Raw genomic sequence first — 25,032 nt, forward strand, 5'->3', positions numbered from 1 at the left:
ACACCAATCCCAAACCACATTATACCTTCCCACCTCAACTTTGGTTGAGGTGTTTCCATCCCGAACCCCAATCCCTGCCCCAAAGCAGAACTGAAATAATGTATTTTGTATTGTTTGTTATGAAAAACTGCTGAAAATGCTACAAAATGTATCATTAGAGGAAAGGATAGAGGAAAGAGGATGGAGATTGTTGTATTTCACCTAGGGGCCATTAAGCCCTTCTCTAAGAGATCACTAACATGTTGTTCAAGGTAGAGCCTTGTGTGCTTTTTTTTTTTTAGGTACAAATATTTTTTTATCTTTAAAATTTTTTTATTGAATCACTGTGAGAACAGTTACAAAGCTTTCAGGTTTAAGTCTCAGTCATAAGATTGATCAAACACCCATCCCTTCACCAGTGCACATGTTCCACCACCAAGAACCCCAGTATACCCCCATCCCACCCCCCACCCTGCCTGTGTGGCGGATGAGTTTCACTTTATTCGCTCTTTATTTTGATTGCATTCAATGTTTGGACAGAAGAACCACCACTATTATTTGAAATTTTCCCCCAACAATCAGACCTGCTGAAAAGGCATCATTTGATAATTTGTTTTCTATTGCTGGTAATGAAGAATATAGGATTTTGGATTTCTGGTATTTTAGTAATTAAGTCCAGAGTGATTTCTGCCAGAAGCTGCTGGGTTCTGAGATTGGTTTGTGTGCCTCTGGGATCATGGCCGTTCAGGAGCGGAGGAGCCATTTGTGGGCAGCCGCTTGAGACCCCCCGTCTGGGCGGGGAGCAGCACTGGTACCACTTCCCCATCCCGAGATTTCCTAAGCAGTGCGCCCCATCACTGCAAACTCGTACCTCCGTCCAATGGGCTCTGAATGATGGCGGTTGCCATGCTGCCGCCCCCAGAAGGAAAGGCCAAGGGACAAAAACCTTTCCCCTCCCGGGGCGGCACGGGGTCATAGCTTAGTTCACAGTCTAGAGACATTTCTGCAAGAAGCCGCTGGGTTCAAAATTGGTTTGTGTGCCTCTGGGATCATGGCCCCTCAGGAGTGGAGGAGCAGTTTATGGGCAGCCGCTCGGGGTCTCGAATGGGCGGGGGGCAGTGTCCATACATTAAATTCTTACTCTGGTGGAACAGCAATAAAATTCAGTAGGCCATAAAGAAACATGCAATATTTGACATGAAAGAGAATGCATATTTTTGACTACAATGCAGCTAGATAATAATAATAACAATAATAATTAAAACTGCTGCATCAACCTTTATTTTGCTGTTTGAAAGCTCCTAGGCACTGCTGATGAGAAAATTGCCAGTTTCTGAAAAGGTTAAAAAAGACCAAAACCAGTTGTCAGCCGTTCCGTTACAGTTGACTGTCAGTGGGTGGCCCAAGAGTCAGCCCCTGAGGGGTCATGCAGAGCGTGAAGTCTGCTCCCGGCCTGGTGGCGATATGAGTTTAACCCAGAGAAGGGTAGACATTTCCAAAGGCCCATACGCAGGGCTGGAGCGATAGCGCAGCGGTAGGGCGTTCGCCTTTCACACGGCCGACCCGTGTTCGATTCCTCCGCCCCTCTCAGAGAGCCCGGCAAGCTACTGAGAGTATCGTGCCCACACGGCAGAGGCTGGCAAGCTACCCATGATATATCGGATATGCCAAAAACAGTAACAATAAGTCTCACAATGAGAGACGTTACTGGTGCCCGCTCGAACAAATCGATGAGCAACAGGATGACAGTGACAGTGACAGTGATCGTGCACAACTGCCAAAATTTGGGTGACCCAGACAACTTCCAGTGAAATGCTAAACTGAGGTTGGCAAGCACAGCCCCCACTGAAGCAGACCCCGAAGTCACCAACACATGCACAAAAGGTCGTAACTGACTAGCAGCCCAGTTTGCCCGAGAGACGCGGGCATGTGTCTCTCTGAAGACGCGTGATTGCAAAGTGGGACGGATTGTGGCTGGGGGATGAGGGCTGAAGGGGTCCTGGACCCCTGAGGATGGCACACAGTAGATGCCACCAGTGCTGACAGGTCTGTCGAACGGAGTGACAAGGCTGTAGAAGTAACAGCCCAACTTCCTGTCAGAGGTGCCCTGCTGGGACACCTCTGGGCCAAAGAAATGCCAGAATTCAGGCCTGGGATTTGGGACTAGGTTCAGCTAAACCTCTAGGCAGAGTTTCCGCCCCTCCGTCAGAGAGTTGTGCAACCTTGGGTTCCTGGCCCAGAAGTAGCCATTCAGAGGCTGTTGGGACACCGAAGGGGAAGGCAGTGTGGACCTCTCTCCATGAGCACTTCCCCCCGGGTACCCCTCACCAGCAAACACTGTGACCCACTGATGGGGGTTGCCAGTCTCCTCCTGGCCGTCCCCCTGTCTGTCCAGGGTCTTAGAAACCAGCAACTTTCGACACTGAAGCCCTACCGCCCCCTGTCGGCAATCAGGAGCGGCTAGTCCAGACATGTAAGACTTCTGTAAGCAAGGTTCCCTGGAGGAAGCGGCCTCCACAGGGCCAGGGTGCTAGAGGCCGGAGGGTGAAAGAGAGCCATCAGGCCAAAGCTCTGGCTTCCGAGAATCTCAGTGAGGCAGAGAAAGCCCGAGATCTCACAAAGAGCACTTCACCAAGGAACTGGAGATGTTTGCAAAGTCCAGAGACGTTGAATACGAAGACTATGGGGACCACTCCAGGGTGGAAAACGTAACAAGTCAACTCCCATCTCACGGAAGATGCAGATCAAACATTCAAGATGAGGGGCCAGAGCTTCAGGAAGCAGGAAAAGCTTTTGCCTTGCATGTGGCCAACACGGGTTCGATCCCTGCACCCCCGGGCACATTGTCTCCTAAGCCCCGCCTATGAGTGATCCCTGAGTGCAGAGTGAGAAGTAAATCCCGAGCACTTGTTGGGTGTGACTCAAAAATTCTTAGGAACCTTTATATCAAGAACTCTTCCCAGTGGCAAAAAAAATAAGTTTTTTTTTTAAAGATGACATCACAGATTCAGCTGGTGGAGGACAGAGAAAAGAGACAGAAGGAAAATGAAGAAAGCACATGAGAGGCGGGGGACTTCGTTAGGAAGGTGACTCTCAGAGGTACGGGAGTGCTGGACGGTGACAAGAGCAGGAACAAAGAGGGGCTGTATTCAAAGGAAAAACACCCAAAGACTCAGTCTGACAGAGAGGAGCAGGTGCCCCGGCAGCAGAGAGAACACCCGAATTCTAAAACCCCGAACAGCCAGCACCAAGCCAGACTGAAGGCTGCGTGGGAAAAGAAGAAAGGGGCATAGAAAGGCGCCTTTCTTTTCCTCAGGTTTTCATCAGCCTTCTACCGCAGAAACGCCACGAAATAGAATTCGAGACAATGGAGTAGCGTATTCACGTGACCAGAAGAGAAAAAACTCCCAGCCGAGAATACATAACCTTGCCAAAGCATTCAGATATGAGGCGGACACAAAGGCTTTTTGCAGACAAGCAAAAGAGAATGGTTCGCTCCGATATTTCTCTGTAAGAAATGCTGAGAGGCGTTCCGCAGGAGGAGAAAGAAAAGATCACAGAACGTCAACCGAGAGGCTGACCAGAGATAGATTAACAGAAAGAGAAACAACAGTGATTTGGGTTGTGAGACTTTCAAAGGCAGGAGGAAATGGACAGATGAGTTAAATGATGGTAAGTGGATACCAGGATAAATTCAGGTGGTTTATATATATATATATATATATATATATATATATATATATATATATATATATACACATATGGGAAGTGTGATGTATTCCCCACGACAAAGTACAAAATAAGTATCTGAAGCAGATATATTTAGGCGAAAAACCAAAGAACTGGAAAGAATCACCAGGGAAAGTCAGTCACATTTAATCAAATCAACTCAAAACAAAAAGAACCAAGAGAAATATGAGGTGACCATAAAAGAGAAGATGGTGCGGCAGTGAGTAATCCCCAAACAGCAGTAGTCGCCCTCAGTATGGAAAGTCTGTGTGCACAATGAAAAGGCACAGAAGGGACTGGAGACATCGCACAGGGGGGTGGACACGTTTTTATTTTTTGAATAGTGAACCACCGTGAGGTACAGTTATAGACTTACAAACTTTTTTTTTTTTGCTTTTCGGGTCACACCCAGCGATGCACAGGGGTTACTCCTGGCTCTACACTCAGGAGTTACTCCTGGAAGTGCTCAGGGGACCATATGGGATGCTGGGAATTGAACCCGGATCTACCGAGTGCAAGGCAAACACCCTACCCGCTGTGCTATCACTCCAGCCCCAAGACTTAAAAACTTTTGTGCTTGCATTTCAGTCACACAGTGATCGAGTACCCATCCCTCCACCAGTGCCCATTCCCCTCCACCAGTATCCCTACCACCACCCACACTCCCCCATCCCACCCCGCCTCTGTGGCAGGGCATTCCCTTTTGTTCTCTCATTCCTTTTGGTGTTGTAGTTTGCAATAGAGGCATCGAGTGGCCATTGTGTTGGATCTATAGTCTACATTTGGCTCACATCTCTCAACCCGAGTGGGCCCTCCAAACACCCTTTATTTGGTGGTTCCTTCTCTATCTGAGCTGCCTTTCCCCCCAGCATTTGAGGCCAGCTTCCAAGCTGTGGAGTAAACCTCCTGGTCTTTATCTCTGTTATTCTTGGGTGTTAGTCTCCCATTCTGTTACTTCATATTCCACAGATGAGCACAGTCCTTCTATGTCTGTTCCTCTCTTTCTGACTCATTTCACTGAACATGATACTTTCCATGTTGATCCACTTTTATGCAAATTTCATGACTTCATCTTTTCTAACAGCTGTATGGTATTCATAGTGTAGATGTATCAAAGTTTCTTTAACTAGTCATCTGTTCTCGGGCACTCGGGGTTTTTTTTTTCCAGATTTTGGCTATTGTAAACAGTGCAGCAATGAACATACAAGTGCAGATGTCATTTCTACTATACTCTTTTGCCTCTCTGAGATACATTCCCAGAGTGGTATTGTTGGGTCAAATGGGAGCTCAATTTCATATTTTTTGAGAATCGTCCATACTGTTTTCCAAGAGGACTGAACCAGTCGGCATTCCCACCAGCAGTGAAGGAGAGTCCCTTTCTCCCCACATCTGCGCCAACACCGATTGCTTTGGTTCTTTTGGATGTGGGCCAGTCTTTGTGGTGTAAGATGATATCTCATTGTTGTTTTGATCTGCATCTCCCTGATGATTAGTGATGAAGAGCATTTTTTCATGTGTCTTTTGGCCATTTGGATGTCTTCTTTGAGAAAGTTTCTGTTCATTTCATCGCCCCACTTTCTGATGGGGTTGGGTTTCTCCTTTTTGTAGAGTTCAACCGTTACCTTGTATATCCTTAATATCAACCCCTTATCCAATGGGTATTGGGTGAATATCCTTTTCCATTCTGTTGACTGTCTTTGTATCTTAGTCACTGTTTCTTTTGAGGTGCAGAAGCTTCTTAGTTTAAGATAGTTCCATTTGTTTATCTGTTTCCACTTGCTTGGCCACTGGCGTGTCATCTTTGAAGATATCTTTAGTTTCAATGATGTGGAGGGTTTTGCCAACCTTGTCTTCAATGTATCTTATGGATTGTGGTCTGATGTTGAGGTCTCATTTTGATCTTATTTTTGTACATGATGTTAGGTAGAGATCTGAGCCCATTTTTTTGCATGTAGCTGGGTCAGACACTGTCTTACACGTGGCCAACCTAGGTTTGATCCCATACTGTCCCCTGAGCTCCACCAGGAGTGATTCCTGAGTGCAGAGCCAAAAGTAACCTCTGAGTATCACTGGGTGTGACCTAAAAACAAACCAAAAAATCAGCGACACAGAGCGACTAAATGGACTTTTAAAAAAAGACATGACAAAACCAGAATCCATCTATAACAGTTTCTTATCAGAAATAAAGATTGCCGAAAGTTCAGAGTGGGAGGCCTGGAGGAAAATTTCCAAACTAGTAATTTTTTTTTTAATTGAGTCACAGCAAGATACACTGTTTCAAAGCTATTCATGATCAGGGTTACAGTCATACAATGTTTCATCACTCGTCCCCTCACCAGTGTACATTTCCCACTGCCAGTGTCCCCAGCTTCCTCCTGGGGACACCACCAGTGTCCCCAGTTTCCTCCCATTTCCCCCCTCCCCCCGCCCGAGTCCAAACCAGCAACATAGAGGGCAGTTGTGTCAACCTCTCTTGGTGGTTGGCTTTAACCATGCCAGTCCTTTATCTTGCTTCAACTTACAGTATTTTGTTTTTCAGGAATACATAGTATACAAGATGTGTGCTCAGAAATGTTTCTTGGGTTGTTTGTTAATGATAAGAAAAAAATTAGTGTCTGATCAAAAAGAGTTGGCAACCAGGTAAAACTTGATGATGAAGTCATCTTACAAAGCAAGGAGGCCCAAGAGTTGCCTGGCAGAGCTGGCATCCTTGGAGATGCCGTGCTGTTAGGAACCTTCATATCAAGAACCCTGCCGAGTTGCAAAAAATGATTCTGCCATGCACTCAGGGAAGGCAGAGGTGGGGAGTGTGGCCCCACCCTTTCCCAGTAAACCTTCATGCCTGGGGTTACTTGTAGAGTCTGTTTCCTATCTCCCTTCACTCTCCTATGGGGCCCATTTGACTCTTGAAGTTCTGACCGTTAAGATTTTATATTCTGGGGCTGGAGCGGGAAGGGCGTTTGCCTTGAACGCGGCCGACCCGGGTTCGATTCCCAGCATCCCATATGGTCCTCTGAGCACTTCCAGGGGTGATTCCTGAGTGCAGAGCCAGGAGTAACGGCCTGTGCATTGCCAGGTGTGACCCAAAAAGAAAACAAAAAGATTTTATGTTCTCCGCTTCTGGGTGTCCCGTCTTTGTGGATCAGAAAAATGATTCCATGAGGAACCTTCTGGGGCCTGCTTCTGCGAGCCCCTCTCCACCCCTCCGTATCCCATGCCCAAGCCCTGTCTCTGCGAGCCCTTCTCATCAGCTCTACCTGTCTAGTGACGCAGAGCTGGATGGTCACGGAGATAGGAATTAGGAGCACATTACCCAGCTTCCGTCCCGTAGCGACTTCAACTATAGTTTTGCAAATGCATTTGAGTTTCTGAAATAGAGAAAGCATTTTGGGTGTGAGTACAACAACAACAATGGCAACAACAACAACAACAACAATAATAATAATAATAATAATGTGATGATGATGATGAGAAACTTTGAAAGCTTTGTAGCTCAACTATATCAAGAAAACTAATTGTCTTAAGGCAAGTTTTGGCAAGGGCTCAATTTAGAATATGTCTGTCCCAAAGGATCGGATTAGAAGACCTCTGTTCCAGTTGATTAAAAAGTATGAACTTAATGTGGCATAAATGCTAGAAGAAAAATCAGGCCCCAGATTCATTCTGTGGAGAATCATGTTTTCATATTTTCCATAGCTGGTGTGTTTTCTGAGCCGTCCCCTTTCTGTCGTGTGGAACTGCTCCTTTTCTTCCTACCGAAACCGTCTGTAAATGCCAGCAGGGCTGTGGGGCATTCTTTCCCATTTGGAAACTGCTGTTGAGAGCAGACAGTGGGAATTTGATTTAAAAAAAAAAAATAAAGCTTTGAGTTTGTTTTTGAAAGAGAAGTGCTTTTTCAAAAATGAGGCCCATGAGAGAAAAATGGAACGTATTTAAATTTTAAAAAAAAATTGCCTCACAGTTTCTTTCACTTAGAAGAACTTTTTTTTTTTATCTGATTTAAGATTGCTTAAATAACCTAATTTTTACTCCAGTGGAGAAAATCATTGTAAGTGCTAGCTGTCTGCAATTAGTTATACGAAATGTATATATTTTGATTATGAAAATGCATTGCCGTTGTTTCTGTATGTGTACAATGATTTCAAACGAAATCGTGTTCTTTATTTACCATTGTCTGTGAAACAAATAAATGACTGCGAAAGGCAGGTTTGTTTTTGAAATATTGGCAGCAAGTCCAAAGTGAAACTTTTTAATCTTGTAAACTGACTGCTTCAGTGTCAGCTAACTAGTTCCTCCGGGGCTTCTGCTAGCCACTGTCTTTTCGAGTTAGCGTTTCTTCACTCAGAAACCTCTCCTCATTAAAGTGCTTTTGCTGTGAAATATCCGACTTTCAATTCTCTTCCTTTTTTCTTTACCGTCATCAGCTCCGGGATAGTAATTAGCTATATCCTTGGGAAAACCTCTGCTTTCTCACGACAGACGCATTTTGAAAATCACTGCCGTCAGCTAGGGAAGTTGTCACTGGCTCCCAGTGCAGTGAAATTGTTTAGCTGTTTGTTGTTGGAGGGCGTTTGCCTTGCACGCGGCCGACCCGGGTTCGATTCCTTCGTCCCTCTCGGAGAGCCTGGCAAGCTACCGAGAGTATCCCACTCTGACGGCAGAGCCTGGCAAGCTCCCCGTGGCGCATTCGATATGCCAAAAACAGTCACAACAAGTCTCACAATGGAGACGTTACTGGTGCCCACTCGAGCAAATCGATGAGCAACGGGATAACAATTATTGTTTTGTGTTTTGTGCTGGGTGCTTCTCAGGGCTTACTCCTGCCTCAGTGCTCAGGGATCACTCCTGGTGGACTCTAGGACCATATGGAGTCGAGGAGATCCAGCTCCGGCTAGCCCCCTGCAAGGCAGGCACTCTACCTGCACCCCCCTCTCTCTCGGGGGGCCCAGGGCGTGGCTTCTTAATTCTTAGAGATTACAGATCAGACTCATTCTGTTAGTGCTGTTGACTTCATGAAACCCAGGCCCCAGCTGAAGAACTGAGGAATGCCACCTGGACATCTTATATGCCATCACGGAACATGGAATGATGTCTGAAGAAGCAGAATCTTTGCGTCTATAGAAACTGGGACCCTTGTGTTTTCATACGACATATCTTATGGTTTTTCTTTTTTTCCTTCTTGATTGTGGAAGGAGAATGGACTGGGGCCTTGCCTTTTCGGTCAGTATCATTTAAAGTGGCGTGCATTTCGTTGTCACGGATCAGTTGTTTATTTTGAAATGTTTATCGTGTTTGAGAGTGAGAGGTCTTTTCGTCTTACATTGTTTTCAGTTTGGATTAGAGAAGACAATTCTGATAGAAAATACTCTTATTTTCAACTAGGTACATAAGGCCTCTTAATTTCTATCCTAAGTATTTTAATGTTTATTTACTTTTAAACTTAATCTGTGTTAAGATAAAATGAGAAGCAAATATTAATGTAAGAACAGAGGTCTGATTCGAAAGTACTCAAGCCAAGCCTTCCCTTCTTGATTGACCATCTCTTTTTTCTTCCCCGTTGGCTTTTGCCTTCTCTTGAAGGCAAGGGAAGAATTTGCTGCACACTTACTCTGCATACCAGGGCAATTAGTTAATGTGGATACAAGAGAAAGAATTTGAAGTCAGAGTTTCTGTGATCGGGGAGCCCGGGACCTAGATGCATAAACAAAGCCAACACATTTCAAAGCCGTCTCTGCTGCAGACAGGATCTCAGTATGGCAGCAAAACAGTGGTATTCAATCCTGGAGGGGAGAGAGAGAGAGGAGGCGTTTTTGTCAGCCGGTGGGCTGTAAGCATACCGCAGAGGGGACGGAAACCCGGACTCAGTTTTTAGAAGCGCAGGAGGCTCTCGGGTCAAGAATAGTCACGGAGGGCCGGAGAGACAGTGCGGAGGGTCAGGCCCTTGCTTGACATCCAACCTGACTTTGATTCTTCCCTTGGCAGCATCTGGTCCCCTGAGCTCTGCCTGGAGTGCTCCCTGAGCCAAGAGCCTGGACGACTAAATCCCCTCTCCCTTTTGCCCCCTCTCGCTCCCTCCCACACTGCTGGGTATGGCCCCCAAAGAAGAACAAACCAAAAAGAATAGCTAGGGATTGTCTGGGGCTTGCCAAGGAAGCTGTGTTTGGAGGGTGGAGATTGCGAGGGACAAACGAAGGAGCCTGCTGGAGGTCTCCTGTGGGGACAAGGAGGGGAGTGGGCCCTGCAGCCCCTCTCAGGCCCCACGGAGACAGAGCGGCCTGTCAGCGCTTCCTTCCTTCCTTCCTTCCTTCCTTCCTTCCTTCCTTCCTTCCTTCCTTCCTTCCTTCCTTCCTTCTTCCTTCAAAGCAAATGTACCCTAATACTCATTCCTTAGAGCTCAGAAATATTAGAATTCTAACCACTGAGATGGGAAAATAACGATTTTGGATCATCAGACTTGAGAATTTTGCAAGTACTTAGGTGTTAAACATCATGCCATAGTCGAGATACTTTATTTTTTCCCCCTTATTGGGTCACACCCAGCCATGCTCAGGGCTTCCTCCTGGCTCTGCACTCAGGAGTTACTCCTGGCGGTGCTTGGGGGACCCTATGGAATGCTGGGGAGTGAACCCGGGTCGGTGGCTAACAAGGCTGTACTATCGTTTTGGTCCCATAATCTACTATATTCATTTGAAATGTGCTGTAAAGAATCTGGCACTCTTCAGTGTTGAAATTAGTCCTGGAGCAAACTTCAAACCAAACTGGATATATTCTTCTCTCTCTCTCTCTCTCTCTCTCTCTCTCTCTCTCTCTCTCATTTGCTGATTGTCTGTTGAGTCAGGACGTCCCGCGCGGTGTGGGGCTGGATGTCTGGACTGTATGAAGGCGGGGCTCACGTCGGGGCAGGAGCGCTAAGGAGTAAGTCGGCTCTCCGTGTGCTGCAAGTGCTCTCCCTGGCGGCTGAGGTCACCGAGGCTGAAGGACGGCTGGGGTGGGGGATGCGTGTGTGTTTGGGGCGGGCGTGGGGGGGCGGGGGTCAGCTGTGGCGGAGAGCAGGCTGGTCCGGGAGGTCCCTCTATGAAGGCAACATTTGGCCTTTGCACAGTGGAGAGCTGGGAGCGCGCCCTGGTGCCGGGCTCGGCAGTGCTCCAGGCAAGTGGGGCTCAACTGGGCCCCCAGGATCTGCCGGGGGTGGGGCACAGGTCGAATCCCACCAATGGGGGTCATGGCCTGAGACTAGAGAACCGACAGGTAGGACGGGGAAAAGAAGGGGGAGGCAGGTGGAGCACCTGGGAGGCCTCCGGCGTTGGTGGGTAGAGGCCTCATGACAGGGCCCCTGAGTGAGCGAGAATTCCCATTCCAAGAGTTTCCCCACTGTCAGTGTGAGTTGAAGGCTTGTAGCCTCAGAGTCCCGCGGCCAGCACCACCGCCAGTGGAGATCCATCACTTCAAAAGGCAACCCAACGCGTTTCCGCAGTTGGCCCTCCTGAATTCCTTCTCGTCCCCGCCTACTTTCTTTTTTGCTTTTTTCCTTTTTGGGTCACACCTGGCGATGCACAGGGGTTACTCCTGGCTCTGCACTCAGGAATCACCCCTGGCGGTGCTCAGGGGACCATATGGGATGCTGGGAATCGAACCCGGGTAGGCTGCGTGCAAGGCAAACACCCTACCCACTGTGCTATGGCTCCAGCCATCGCCACCTCCTCCCTCCACCCCCCTCACCCCTCCTCCTTCCCCACCGCTTACTTTCTGTGTCATGGATTGGCCCGTTCTGGATGTTTGCTGTAAGCGGGATTATATCACACACGGTCTTTTCGCCTGCCTCCTCTCTCTCAGCATACCTACCGTGTGCCAGGCGCATCCATGCTGGCGTGTGTCTGTACCTCCAGCTTTTTAGTGGCTGAATAATGTTCAGTCACATCTGGGCGGGTCGGCCATGTCTGCGTATTTAGTTGGCCAACGCTGGGTTTCCTCTGTGATGCTGTTTTCCGTAATGCCGCTGCATTTTCTTTGTTGGTATCTGATTGGGGCCACATCCAGTTGTGCTCTGGACTTTCTCCCGGCTCTTCGTTCAGCAGTCACTGCTGGTGATGTTCGAGGGACCGTATGGGGTGCTGGGGATGGAACCCGGGTGAGGCACATGCTGGGCAAATGCCCCACGCACTGTATTCAGCCAGTGAATATTTTAACAGAAGCTTCCATGTGAATGGACATTTACATTTTTTTTTAACAAGTAGTCGAATGCCTTGGTTTTGTGGTAATTCAGTTTTGAACCTTTTGAGGACCTTCTGAATTGGCTATTCTGTTTTACTTCCTACCAACAGTATAGGAGGGGTTCTTATTTCTCCACGTCCTCAACAACACTTGTTGTCATAACCTTTTAATTTTAGTGAATGTAAGGTGATATGCAGTTATTTTAATTTAAACTTACCCTGTGAAAAGGATATTTCTTTGAGTTAAAAATGCTTTATTTTATTCTAGGGGCGTAGAGCATTTGCCTTGCACACGGCTGACCTGGGTTCGATCGCTGCTGTCCCATATGGTCCCCTGAGCACCGCCAGGGGTAATTTCTGAGTGTAGAGCCAGGAGTAACCCCTGAGCATCGCTGAGTGTGGGTGTGACCCAAAAAGAAAGGAAAAAAAGCTTTATTTTATTCTATCTCTTTGTGAAAATGGACTCATACCCAGCAGGGCACGGGGCTTCCTTCTGACTCTGCTCCAGGATGACTTCTCCTGGTGCCCAAGGGACCACATGCGGACCAGGGTTTGAACCAGGTTGACCTTGTGTGAGGCTGTCACCTTACTTCCTGTGCTATTTCTCTGGTCCATGACCAGGATCTTAAACATCTTTTGTTGGACAGTTGTATGTTTTCTTTGGAGAAATTTCTTTCAGTTACTCTTGCTCACTTATTGGGTTGTGGGGGTTCTCTCTCTTCCTCTATCTCTCTCTATCTCTCTCCCTCTCCCTCTCTCTCTCTCTCTCTCTCTCTCTCTCTCTCTTATCTGGGGTCCATATCCAGCAATGCTCAGGGCTTACTCCTAGCTCTGTGTTCAGGGATCACCCCTGGTGGTGCTTGGGGGACCATGTGGAGTGCTGGGGATCAAACCTGGGTTTGGTTAGTCCCAAGCAAGCGCTCTACATGCTATATTACCTCTCTGGCCCCTGAGAGTTCTTTATCTGTTCTAGATATGTCTCTTAGGAGATGCATGATTTGTGAATATTTTCTGAGAGTCAGTACGCATCAAAGCCTTAATGAAATCTGAATAAATAATTGAATATTAAAAATGATATTTCCATTTTTATGCCACTTTCACAAAATTCAGTTAATTTTATGCCAGTTTGAATATTCTTGATAAACTACTAAAATAAATAAGCGTAGCTTTATTTTATCATCCTCAAATTCACCAGTTAAATCTTTAAGTCACCACTTACCATCTTTAAATTCACCGATTTAAAGGCACTTTGAATTCATAAAATTTCAAGTGCCATGTTAGGGCCAGAGGGATAGCCCAGTGGGTCGGGCGATAGCTCCGTGCTCTGCACACACGAGCCCCAAGTTGGATCCCCCGCACTGCCTGGACCCGCGGGCACCCCCACGAGTGACCCTCGAGCAGAGACAGGACGAGCCCCCGAGCCCCACTGGGCTGGCCCTCAAGCCACTGACAACAACAAAAGCGAACAGAATTTCATTTGAACGAATGGACATTACAAAAACTGAAAATAAAAGAGCAACCGACATGATGGTTGGGCATTAACGCTGGCTCCTCCCTCTCGCAGATGGAACGCGTGGAGGCCGACCTCGCCCGCTCCAAGACGCTCCGCGAGCAGCAGTCCCAGGAGTTCCTGTGGCAGCTGGAGGAGGTGAAGCAGCGCTCCGAGCAGCAGGTTGGCCCGTCTCTCTGTGTCTCAGGGCGGGGCGCGCGGTACTTCAGCGCAGTCCGAGCTTTCCTTAAAACGAACCTCTTTGCATCACCAAATCTTGGCGCAACAGAAATGTCGCTTAAAACATGACCACCGGTATACCTGAAACAGTTAAAACATTGATCCCAGCAGAATTCAGAAGTCGATTTTGATTTTGATTTGCCCCTCCAGTCTGTCTGGATGGCTTGTTGACCTTGAACGCAGCATCTGTTGTGATGACGGTCTCCTGGGACTGTCACCGCAGAGTCCGTGGCTGGTCACAGGTGAGCAGCCCCGGGGAATGCTGGGGTGGGGCTGGCATTGTGTTGCGCCAGGAGCCCATAAGACAGATAACGGTAGTTTCCGGAAGGAGTTTACATCAGAGACAGGGGGTCTGTCCGTGGACCTGGCCGATGGAGGAGACAGGGATTGCCAGCATGGATGGGTGGGCAGGAATTCCCCCATCTTGGCAAGGAGATATTTGGGCAGTGACTCCTGAAATTTAGGGAGGAACCAGCCAGCCATGATGTCTCTGGAATTTATTCCAGGCAGAGGGGAAAGAGCAAGTCCAAAGATCCCCAGAGGATAGCAGGCTGGGAACATTTAAGGAACAAAAGCAGTAATAAAGCCCCATGTAGACAGAGTGTAGGCTGTTTGCTAGCGGGCTGCAGGCGAGGAGACGGGAGGGCTAGGGTACAGCTGGGGTGGATAGGACTGTTGGTACAGAGGACTGATGGAGGTAAGATTTTGTTCTCTGTACTCTGCCTTTTATTTATCACTACAAAAAAAAAATCCTGTCATCACATTTAAAAAAATTTCATTCCTGCAGATTATTGAAATACGGAAAGTGGCTACTAAGTTTGAGTGGTTCATCTGATTTGTTTGCTCCGTTTCCTTAACATTGGGGAAAACATGAATACATTTAGTCACTTAATTAAGAACATTTTTCTTGGTACCGTACTTAAACTTTTTTTCATGCTGGCAACTTGGGTTTTTCATCACATTTAATTCCCCGATTAAGAGGGTACCAGGCACTATATCACTGTCATCCCGTTGCTCACAGATTTGCTCGAGTGGGCACCAGTAACGTCTCCATTGTGAGACATGTTACTGTGTTTGGCATATCGAATATGCCACGGGGAGCTTGCCAGGCTCTGCTGTGCAGGCGGGATACTCTCGGTAGCTTGCCGGGCTCTCTGACAGGGGCAGAAGAATCGAACCCGGGTCGGCCTCGTGCAAGGCCAACACCCTACCCACTGTGCTATCGCTCCAGTCCAGGAGGGCACCATATCAAAAACTAACCAGTCCCTTGTGATTATGCAATTTCATTTCCTCCCCTGAGTGACTGCAAGTAGTGGCTCTCTGAATTTTATGGAAAGAACTAACCCATCGTGTACCCTTTTGATTGTTGTGGTGGTTTTCTTTGGGAAAACACTGGTAAAATATCCATAAAAGTATCAGTCTGAGTTACTGTCTCTAGCCTTGTGTGAGACAAAATATTTATAAAGAAAACCTTGGAATTGGGTCCTTTTTTGTTATATTCATTATCTGCCCTTTCTGCTTCACTCTGGGCCAATGATGTGCCACCTTCAAGACTCAACACATGTTCCAGTGCTCCATGACCTTTTATTTATTTATTTTGGTTCTGGGAGCCACACGTGCGTGCTCTGGGGTTCCTTCTGGCTCGGCACTCGGGAATCACTCCAGCAGTGCTCAGAGGACCATACAGGATGCCGGGGATCCAGTCTGGGCCATCTGTGTGCAAGGCAAGCGCCCTTCCCGATGCACTGTTGCTCCATCCCTCCACGATCCTTCATGCCTCACACAGATCATCTTTCTCCAAAATCCCCATTCTGATTACTCCTTATTCTAAATGCTGCAACCAGGCCTCATGTGACAGCATTAAACGTTTTAATCTAGAACAGAGTGCAGTCTACAGTAGGGCAAAATCATTGCCTTACATTTCTTTCAAATCTGTTGCGTTGTACTTTTGTTATTGAGTTGAATATAGGAGAAACATATTTCACTAGTGTTGGCATTGGATTGGCTTGAGATTTAATAAATGTCTGTTGACAGCTGTATATCAGAAGGTAGGGGTTCAAGCATCCTTAATGTGTTTACCAGTGAAAACACAACCTGTCATCACCTCTTTCTGGTTTTATGTGTGTGTGTGTGTGTGTGTGTTTTATTTCCCCCCCAAATTGGATTATGTGACTAATATATGAATGATGACATATAATTGTATTATGCCAGGTGGTGAAATGATTTGCTTAAGGTCACAAGCTAAATAGACTTCGAAGCTTAAGAAGTCAAGTTTATGATCGCTCTGGTGTTCTTTGCCACTTGTCGAACTATTATGATATTTTTCTTAAGGGTCTTGGAATGTATTTCCCGTGAATAAAGGGAGACTGCTACATCAGTTATTTTACTTAAAGTCTTACAATAAACAGTCATGCATTACTAATTAAAACATGGTGTCATGAGCCCTAAGGCACAATAGAATTGAATAAATATAGAACATTCATATTTAATAGCATTTTGCATGGGTAATAGATTTGGATTAATGAAATACAAAGTTCAAAGGATATATACAGTATAAAATCACCCATGAAGTTAAAGGTCTAAAAAAAAACAGAGAAAGAGCGTGAGCAGATTCTTTTCACAGGTATCTATATGAGTAATTTCAGATTTGATTTTCTCACTGTCAAATCCAGTACAATAGACTTATTGTATCTTTTTAAAAAAAACACAAGAATGAATGGTTAATTTTTTACAGTTACATGATGGGGGCCACAAGTTAGAATGACATGCCAGCTTAAGGTAAATATATTTCCTCCAGAATACTTTTCTCTGAAGAGCCCTGGATGATGTTTTCAGGATGCTAGTACTGGAGTGGAGGCTATTTGGGGAACTAACCTCAGAAACCGGGCATATAAACTTCTGTTTCGGGGCCAGAGATACAGTCCATGGGAGAAGGCATTTTGCATTGCTTGCTGCCAAGCCCGGTTCAATCCCTGGCACCACATACGGTCTCCCGAGCACCAGCAGGGGGCACCCCTGAATACGCACTGCCAGGTATGGCCCCCAAACCCAGAAGTAAATAGACAACTGAGTATTAGCAAGTTTTCTCACATTCCTCAGCAAGTTTTTGTCTTCCATCCTGTCCCTTTTGCGTGAAATTCCTAACATCCCTGTTTCTGACACCTCCCAGCCCGTTCTGCACACATACCTAATTCAAGATACCGTGTGAAGAAGCAGAGCACTCGGGCCGGAAGAGAAGGTCGCACTTGCCTTGCACACAGCTGACCCGGGTTCGCTCCCTGGCACCCCAGGTGGTCCCCTGAGCCTGCCGGGAGTGATCCCTGAGCCCAGAGCCAGGAGTAAGCCCTGAGCATCGCCGAGTGTCCCCCTCTTACGCACCCCTCTAGAAGAGGTAAAGGCTAATTAAAGATGAATCGACTATAAGGAAAGCCATACACTGTTCATATTATCATGCTGTAGCAAAGATAGAGTTGGGATTTAAAAAAAAACCCAAAAAAACAAAAGCCAAACCAAGCAGTGGCATAGGGGGAGTCAGAACGCCCCACGCCACACCCAGGGGCCGCCTCCTGGACAGCGGGTTACTAGGGAGTACCAACAGCGTGTCCTACCAAAGCCTGGGTGTTGGCAGGGCCACGGTCCACCCCGGGGCCGACGGGGTCAGAACATTTCCGTGTGAGTGACTGTAAGAGCCCTCGGAATACTCTCTCTCGGAAGAGGGGCTCTCAGTGGAACCGAAGTGGCGCCCGTGACGGGGTGACCCGGAGAGGGCCTCCTGCAGGTGGTGGCAGTGCCCGCGTGGCGTCTGTGGTTCTCAGCGCCATGGGCAGCAGAAGCTTAGCGTGGGTGAAAAGGGCTCTTCGGGCCCAGCTTGGCACCACCATGGAACAACACGGGTCCCGGAGTTGAGGGGGCGCCCAGGGTGGCCGCCGCCAGGGCGTCCACGCCACTGTTTCTTCCCGAGACCAGCCCACCCCACCAGGGCAGCACGGTACAGGGGGGGAGGGGAACCTCCCTGAGTGCCAGCCCTCTGTGACTGAGGATGGGGGCTGTGTCCCCGGTCAGGTTCCATCTCTGACCAGTGGCCACGGCCCACCCAGAGCACCCGAGCCATGAATGGTGGCAACCCTGGCCTCCATCCTGGGCCCTGCTGCCACCACTGGGGCCCCCGAGGGCATGGCGCCCCCCCCCCCACACACCCCTGGTGAGTCAACCTGGATGGGACAGTGAGGGCATCAGCAGCCTGATGGGGCCTTCAGTCTTCCTGACACCCCCAAATCACTACTATGCCTCTGACTGGACCCCAGCAACTCAGGACCAAGTTTTCCGAGAAATTAAACTGCCAAAAGTGAGGAATGTGGGAGCCACGCCCACAGACCACCTCTACGCAGCCACACAAGCTCATTCGCCAGCCCTGCAGAGACCCATCAGTAAATCTCCAGAGACCAAGAGGCACAGGCAGTCTCTGACCCACGCAGGGCTGAGCCGAACAGGGTAGAGTGGGAGGGGCCGGGTGTGCACGGTGCCCCCCAGCAGCCGCTTGCTCCCAAAATCCAAAATCACTGCCCTGCCCCGTCTTGGGACAGGCCTCACTGAGATATTAATCTGCTGAAAATTCGGGCATGTGGGTTTTGTGACTGAAATCCCCAGGCTTTCTTCTCAGGATCGGGATGGGCTACTTTCTCCCCCTCCACCTCCTTGTACCTCCAGAAGCCCCGGCAGTCACAGCCTCACCCCAAAGCTGCCACCCAGTTTAAACAACAACAACAACAACTACTCCAGATGTACCGTCCTGATAAAAGTACTGAACATCCTGAGCAAATGTGATGACCTCTTAGCACCTGTGTTTTGCAGACCATAATGCACGAAAGGAGAGAAAGAGGGAAAGGAGAAAGGTGCCTGCCATAGAGGCAGGCAGGAGGAGGGGTGTGGGGGGTGGTGATGGCCGCGGGTGGGGGGGCAGGGGGAGGATCTGGGGACACTGGTGCTGGGAAATGTACACTGGTGGAGGGGTGGGTGTTGGGACACTATGACTGAAACTCAATCATGAACAGCTTTGTAAGGGTCTGTCTCACAGTGATTCAAAAAAAAAAAAGAAAGAAAAATTAACAGCCATATTAGGAGCACTAATAGTTCCTCCAAGTAAGCAGGTGAAGAAGCAGGGGTGCAGGAAGAGTCAAGTTAAAAGTCCCTTCTCTGATGTCACCACTCAGAGACCGCTGACTCACAGGGCCGGCGGAGGGGGTGAAGGGTTTCCTTTGATTTCTTTTCAAATTATATTTTCATTTTGATGGTAATCATTTGATGACAAATTTATAACCAACTACAGCCAAGTGATTTCCGTGCCTGGTTTGCATTTGTTGTGATTATCTTGGCACAACTCTGGCTTTTAACGTTGTGGGGTGGGGCAGGGGGGACAAAACGCTACCAGGGAAATGAATGTTGGCCGAAAATTAAAGTTAAGAGTAAAAAAAAAAATACAGAAATAACATTTGCAGCTTATGTGAGAGAGAAAGAATGACTATTCAATTAATAAATTTATGGCAAATTAAAATGAACAGCATATAAAGAAAGTAATGAGCAAAAGTTAGAAGCAAATGACTGACCCAATAAATGAGCTGGCAGTGGAAAGAAGAAACAGATAAAGAATGGATTGAGTGAACAGTCATGTAGAAACAGCTTCCGTGTTAGTTAATAAAATTGCAGATTTAAATTAGCAAAGATATACCATCCGAAGTTGGCAAAAGTTGAGTGAAGTCGGTCCATTCATAGATTGCTCATGGCATTAAACGTAAATGCAGCCTCTGGGAAATGATTCTGGCAGTATAAGACAGAAGTTGTTAAAAGTATTTACACCCACTAGCTTCATTATCCTTCTCCTCAAAAATAGGATAGAAGCATTTTTTAAAAAAAACAACTCATGTTTATTTTTCAAGTGATGGAGTTACAGTTGACTCTTTCACTCCTGCTTTGACTTCCCACATTGTGACAGCATCTGTTTTTATGTCACCTTTTTAGTACAAAAATAGATTCATGTACTCACTTAAAGAACAGTTAACCGGGGCTGGAGCGATAGCACAGCGGGTAGGGCGTTTGCGTAGCACGCGGCCAACCCGGGTTCAATTCCCAGCATCCCATATGGTCCCCTGAGCACCGCCAGGAGTAATTCCTGAGTGCAGAGCCAGGAGTAATCCCTGTGTATTGCTGGGTGTGACTCAAAAAGCTAAATAAATAAATAAATAAATGCAAGCGAGCCTGTGCACAATACCCACACACACAAAATAAATAAATAAAAAAGAACAGTTAACCACCAGAGGACTTTCCCAGGATGATAGTTTTAACACATCTACAAAGTTTTGTCTATATATGGCCTTGCTCAAAAATGCTGAGTAAGGGTGGGTAAGGGGGAATTTTGTGTGTGTGTGTGTGTGTGTGTGTGTGTGTGTGGTTCTGGGGTAGATTGAACTCAGGTTTCCAGCATGCAGAGCACATACTTTATTTACTGATCCACATCCCAACCCCAAGGAAGGAAAACTGATGAATTCTTGAAGGAATTGATAGAATTAATACAAGCCATCCCCTCTCCCAAGAGTATTGGGAGAGTATTGTATTTTTGGAGTCTCCTTTTCCTGGGTGAGGTCCAGGTACAGCTGTGGACAGGTGGAAAGGGAGGCCCCTGGGAGTGCTCAGGTGGGTGTGGGTCCCACCCTAGAACCAGGATTGAGAATGAAGGTTTCTCACACCAGCTCAAGAAAGAATAAGCCAGGAGACGAGTGAAAACATTTTCGGGGACTCTGGCTGTGATCTCAGATACACTTTAAAAGCCCCTTTTGTCAGCAGAAAACGCCTATAAGGGGAACAGAAGTTTCCTGGCATCTCCAAATTGTTGAGAGTTGTTTTTTTTTTTAACCTGTGAAAGTTTGCCACGAGGACTGACGGGCGTGTTCCAAGTGTCCCCTCACGTCTCGGCTGAAAGTGTGGCCAGGTACAGGGAGCTCCGCTTCCTCCCGTAGGGGTGCCCGCCGCTGGCTGAGGAGATAGCGCTGTCGTGACAGTCGGTGGGCTTCACGGAGCTGTCTGAGAAGGCCCCTCTGGAAGGCAGGCTGAGGAGACAGGACTTAGAATCTGGTGTGTTGATGGGTTAAAGCTTCAAAGGGCCACCCGTGTGAGTGATTCGAGTCCATCTGAAGCGAGATTCCTAAGTGTATCAGTCCCCGCGCGAGGATGTAGCGGGAACCGTCCCTGCACGCTAAGAATTGAGAATAGTGACCAGTGGGGGTGGGAGGGTGCAAAACTATTGTCTCAAACCTCTGATAGCTGAAAGTGAGATCAGATTGGAGGGGCTGAATATAAATCTCATGCTTTGGTTTAGAAAATGAGCTCCAAATGAGTGTGTGTGTGTGTGTGTGTGTGTCTGTATGTGTGTGTGTGTGTGTGTGTGAGAGAGAGAGAGAGAGAGAGAGAGAGAGAGAGAGAGAGAGAGAGAGAGAGAGAGAGAGAGAGAGAGAGAGAGAGAGAGAGAGAGAGAGAGAGAGAGAGAGAGAGAGAGAGAAGTTGGGGTGGAAGGATCTGCCTAGCACTATGGGATAATGGAGGTGGAATACAGAGGCCAATGTATTGCTGATGCATCAGGTCACAGAAGTGGTCGCATCATTTTACATAAAACACTGACAAGGGCCGGCATGTTGAAGAGAGTTGCCAGAATGTAGACTGTAGAAAGATTTGCAACTAAATAAGAGGGAGCCTCTTGTGTGTCTTAATGGCAGGGTTGTGATTGACAGGCCTGCAGCTGGCAGTCACACGCGGGCATCACTCAGCACCATACCCCCCACCACCAGGGCACCCACTTCCCTCCAGCAGTGACTCAAGTGTCCCTCCTGACCCGCCCTCTCTCCCCATCTGAGTTCTGTGGCCTAGTCCTCCATTTCTCTTGTTTCTCTGGCCATTCACTTCTTCTGTTGCAACAATGTTGCGGTAAGTTTTGGTTAGACAGTCTGAGGCATTTAAGACATGCATGCAAAAGAAATACACGTTTTCCGGGAGGATCACATCACTGTCTCCAGAGTTTTTTTTGTGCTGGGGCCTGCGGTCTCGAGAGCAGCCTGTTCAGCCCCCTTTTATCAACTAGCTTGATGTTTTAACCAATGATATTCAGCCACACAGGCAGAATATGCAAATTAGTCAATGGAAACAGTATGAAAGTCAGTTACACATCCGGAACCATAGTCAGTTAAAGTGACAGTAACAGAAAAGCGATGTTTACATCCAAGCCTAGCTGGGCCTGAGATTGTGGGATGTTGTACACCAACATTCTTCTTTCTTCTTTTCTTTTTTTATTTATCAAGATATTACAGAGGTATTCATGGTTAGGGTCCGGGCACAGCACACCAATCCCTTTACCAGTGTCCCTCCACTCCGCCACCGTTCCCACCCATTGCCTTTTGCCCCCCAGTCTGCCTCTACAAAAGTTTGGTGTTAAAAACAAAATTTCTGCCCCAGGTTTTACTGTACTGTTACTGATGGGGTTTCCCACATGTCACCTTACCACCTTTCAGCATCACCTCCTCCTCCCGTTTGAACACTTTCCTCCATGGCTGTCGCCCCCTCCATCTTATCCCCCAGCCACCATCCCTCGCCCCCTGCCCAAGTGGTGTGTTTCTTTCTAAAGACCAGCTCTCATGTTCCATATTTCCATTGTCCCTGAACATTTGTTATTCCACCATTGCACTGTAGCACTATCGTCCCGTTGTTCATCGATTTGCTCGAGTGGGCACCAGTAACGTCTCCATTGTGAGACTTGTTGTTACTGTTTTTGGCATATCGAGTATGCCACGGGGAGCTTGCCAGGCTCTGCTGTGCAAGCGGGATACTTTTGGTAGCTTGCCGAGCTCTCCGAGAGGGCCAGAGGAATCAAATCCGGGTTGGCCTCGTGCAAGGCAAATGCCCTACCCACTGTGCTATCGCTCCAGTCCTTTCCACCATTATATTTTTTATATCCCACGTATGAGAGACATAATTCTGTGTCGTTCTCTCTTCCTCTGACTAACTTCACTCAGCATGATACTCACCAGATCCAACCATGTTGCCAAAGATTTCTTGATTTTATCTTTTCACAGGGTGGAGTGATATTCCATTGTGTATGTGGACCATGTACAATGATATGGTGTTTCTCTATATACGAATAAAGTTTCTGTATCCACTCAACTATCCTTGACTCCTGGGTTGTTTCCAGATTTTGGCAACAACCAAAATTTGTGGTCATTTGTTTCTCCTATACCATGTAACTCTAGGTCCTCCTTATAAGGCATATCATTCTGTGTCATTCCTTTCCTTCTGGCTGACTCCACCCCACATGGTACCCTCTAGTTCCACCCGTGTCATGGCAGAATGTATGATTTATCCTTTCTTATAGCCACAGAGTATTTCCTGGTGTATATGTGCCATAACTTCTTGATGCATTCATCCAGAATTGTGCCTTTGGGTTGTTTCTCTATCTTAACTACCCTACTAAAGTGTTCAGTGAACATGGGTGTGACTGTGACCTTCGGATTGAATGTTTTGATGATTTATGAGTACATGCCAAGTGGTAGTTCGGTCCTACCTTTTTGAGAAAATGCCGTCAGGCTTTCGTAGAGGTCAGAGGGCATACGTCAGAGAACACAAGGGTTCTGCCAAGAAGAGAGACTGAAAGGGGTGGAGCGATAAAGCAGCGAGGAGCGTGTGTTTTCCTTGCATGCAGCTTACATAGTGTCGATCCTTGGCATCCTATTGGGTCCTCCAAGCACTGCCAGGAATAATTCCTGAGTGCAGAGCCAGGAGTAAGCCCTGAACATCACCGGGCACGCCCCCCGACCCAAAACAGAGGAGAGCCTAGGAGAAAGGTTTATCTGTTCATTTTGGTGTTCGTTGTCTAGGATACAGGAAATCCTCCAGGGGTCTGTGCACTGGTCATAGCGGACACCAGTTCACGGGGCCTGCCCTCACCAGCTACCCTTCCTCTCTGCCTGACAGAAATTCTGCCGCTTCCCATCTTCAGAGTCATTTTGTGAGTCCCGGGTACTGTGATGTATTTTCCTATCTTCTAGCAGTGGAAACGGAAGCCCCTCTAGTCACGGAGCTGATCTGTCTCTCAGTGACAGAAACAGAACCTGAATCCGGAACTCCGCTCTGAATGGGCTTCGCATGGGGACGGGGTGTCCCCACTACAGGGAACCCCGACACTACAGGGAACCCCGACATGTGTTTGGTGCCAATATGGAGAGTGAGAATTAATCCACTGCTTCCCTGGGTGAGGTGGAGGCGATTTTGATTCTTTCCAAAGCTGTTCTTTCCGAAAGCATCCCTCCGGGGTGCAGTGTTTGCTGGGCCAGAGTCTGTTGAAGAAGCAGCTGGAAGTGTGGTGGATGGAAGACGGAGGGCTTCTCTGAATGCCACAGTCCCCTCCACGTCCTGCATCACCCACCCCATCCCTCTTCCTGAACCCTGGCCACCTCTGTGTCACCCGCTCTTGGCTGGAGGGGCGGGTATCCTTCCCAGGGCTCTGCCGACCTTCGGGCTTCCTGGGTCAGCCTTTCTATGTGCTGTGCTTCTGTGTCACGTGTCCCTGGTCCATGCCTTTCCCGCTGGACCGGGAATCAGGCGCCAGCCGCTCGGGCCCGGGCCTCTCACACCGGGGTCCCCCGGCTGGGGGACAAGGGCCCGCTTGTGACCGGAGCCATGCCCTGCTTCCCGGAGCGCGGGGGTCACTGGGTCCTTTCGTGGGAAAGCAAAGTCACTTCACTGCTGAGGTGACATTCAGACTCAGACAAACAGAGACTTTCCTGTCTTGCCAAACACAAAGTTCTCATGACTGTTGAAGATGAAATAGGACATTTCAAAGAAGCTTCCAGCTCGCGGAGGTTGCCTGGGGCTGTGCCCTCGGGGCCCCCAGGGGCCGCCTTCCTTTCCGTTCCTGCTGGGGGTGGTTCAGTGGAAAAGGTTCTGAAGGCCAGACTTGAGCTGGCAAAGACTCGCCTCGTTGAGGGAGGGAACGAAGGGTCCCTGCTTCCTGGGACTCAGTTTCCTCCTTCCGTTTTAATTATTGCGCCACTCCCATTTGGAAAGCACCATGCCAGGGGTTATAAAGAAATGAGGGAGGGGGGGAAAAAGCAAAGTGGGTAGTTTCAAAGATTTCAGCCAAAATGCGGGCTCCCCTGTACAGATGTGGAGAGAAAAACATCAAACGCAAGGGATAAATACTCACACAAATATCCTGTAAAGCCCCAGCTTTCATCAAGATTTCCTGTTTCTTTCCTGAATAACCCATTGGAACAAAAAGACAATTCGAAAGGTCTTTTCACAAACCTCATTCAAGTTGGAAACAAACAGCAAAGCAGGCATGCTAGGATT

The 25,032-nt window shown here is 47.9% G+C and overlaps 1 protein-coding gene across 3 annotated transcripts in view; it reads left to right on the plus strand.

Moving 5' to 3' along the window:
• CEP112 (centrosomal protein 112) overlaps nt 1–25,032 on the plus strand; it is a 463,550-nt gene that overhangs the window by 186,709 nt on the left and 251,809 nt on the right. For all 3 annotated transcript variants that reach the window (XM_055130431.1, XM_055130433.1, XM_055130432.1), the window contains exon 20: nt 13,483–13,590. In XM_055130431.1, coding sequence (XP_054986406.1) covers nt 13,483–13,590 — 108 coding nt within the window. The remainder of the gene's footprint in view (nt 1–13,482; nt 13,591–25,032) is intronic.

This window comes from Sorex araneus, chromosome 3 (genome assembly GCF_027595985.1).
Source record: "Sorex araneus isolate mSorAra2 chromosome 3, mSorAra2.pri, whole genome shotgun sequence".
Classification (NCBI taxonomy): domain Eukaryota; kingdom Metazoa; phylum Chordata; class Mammalia; order Eulipotyphla; family Soricidae; genus Sorex; species Sorex araneus.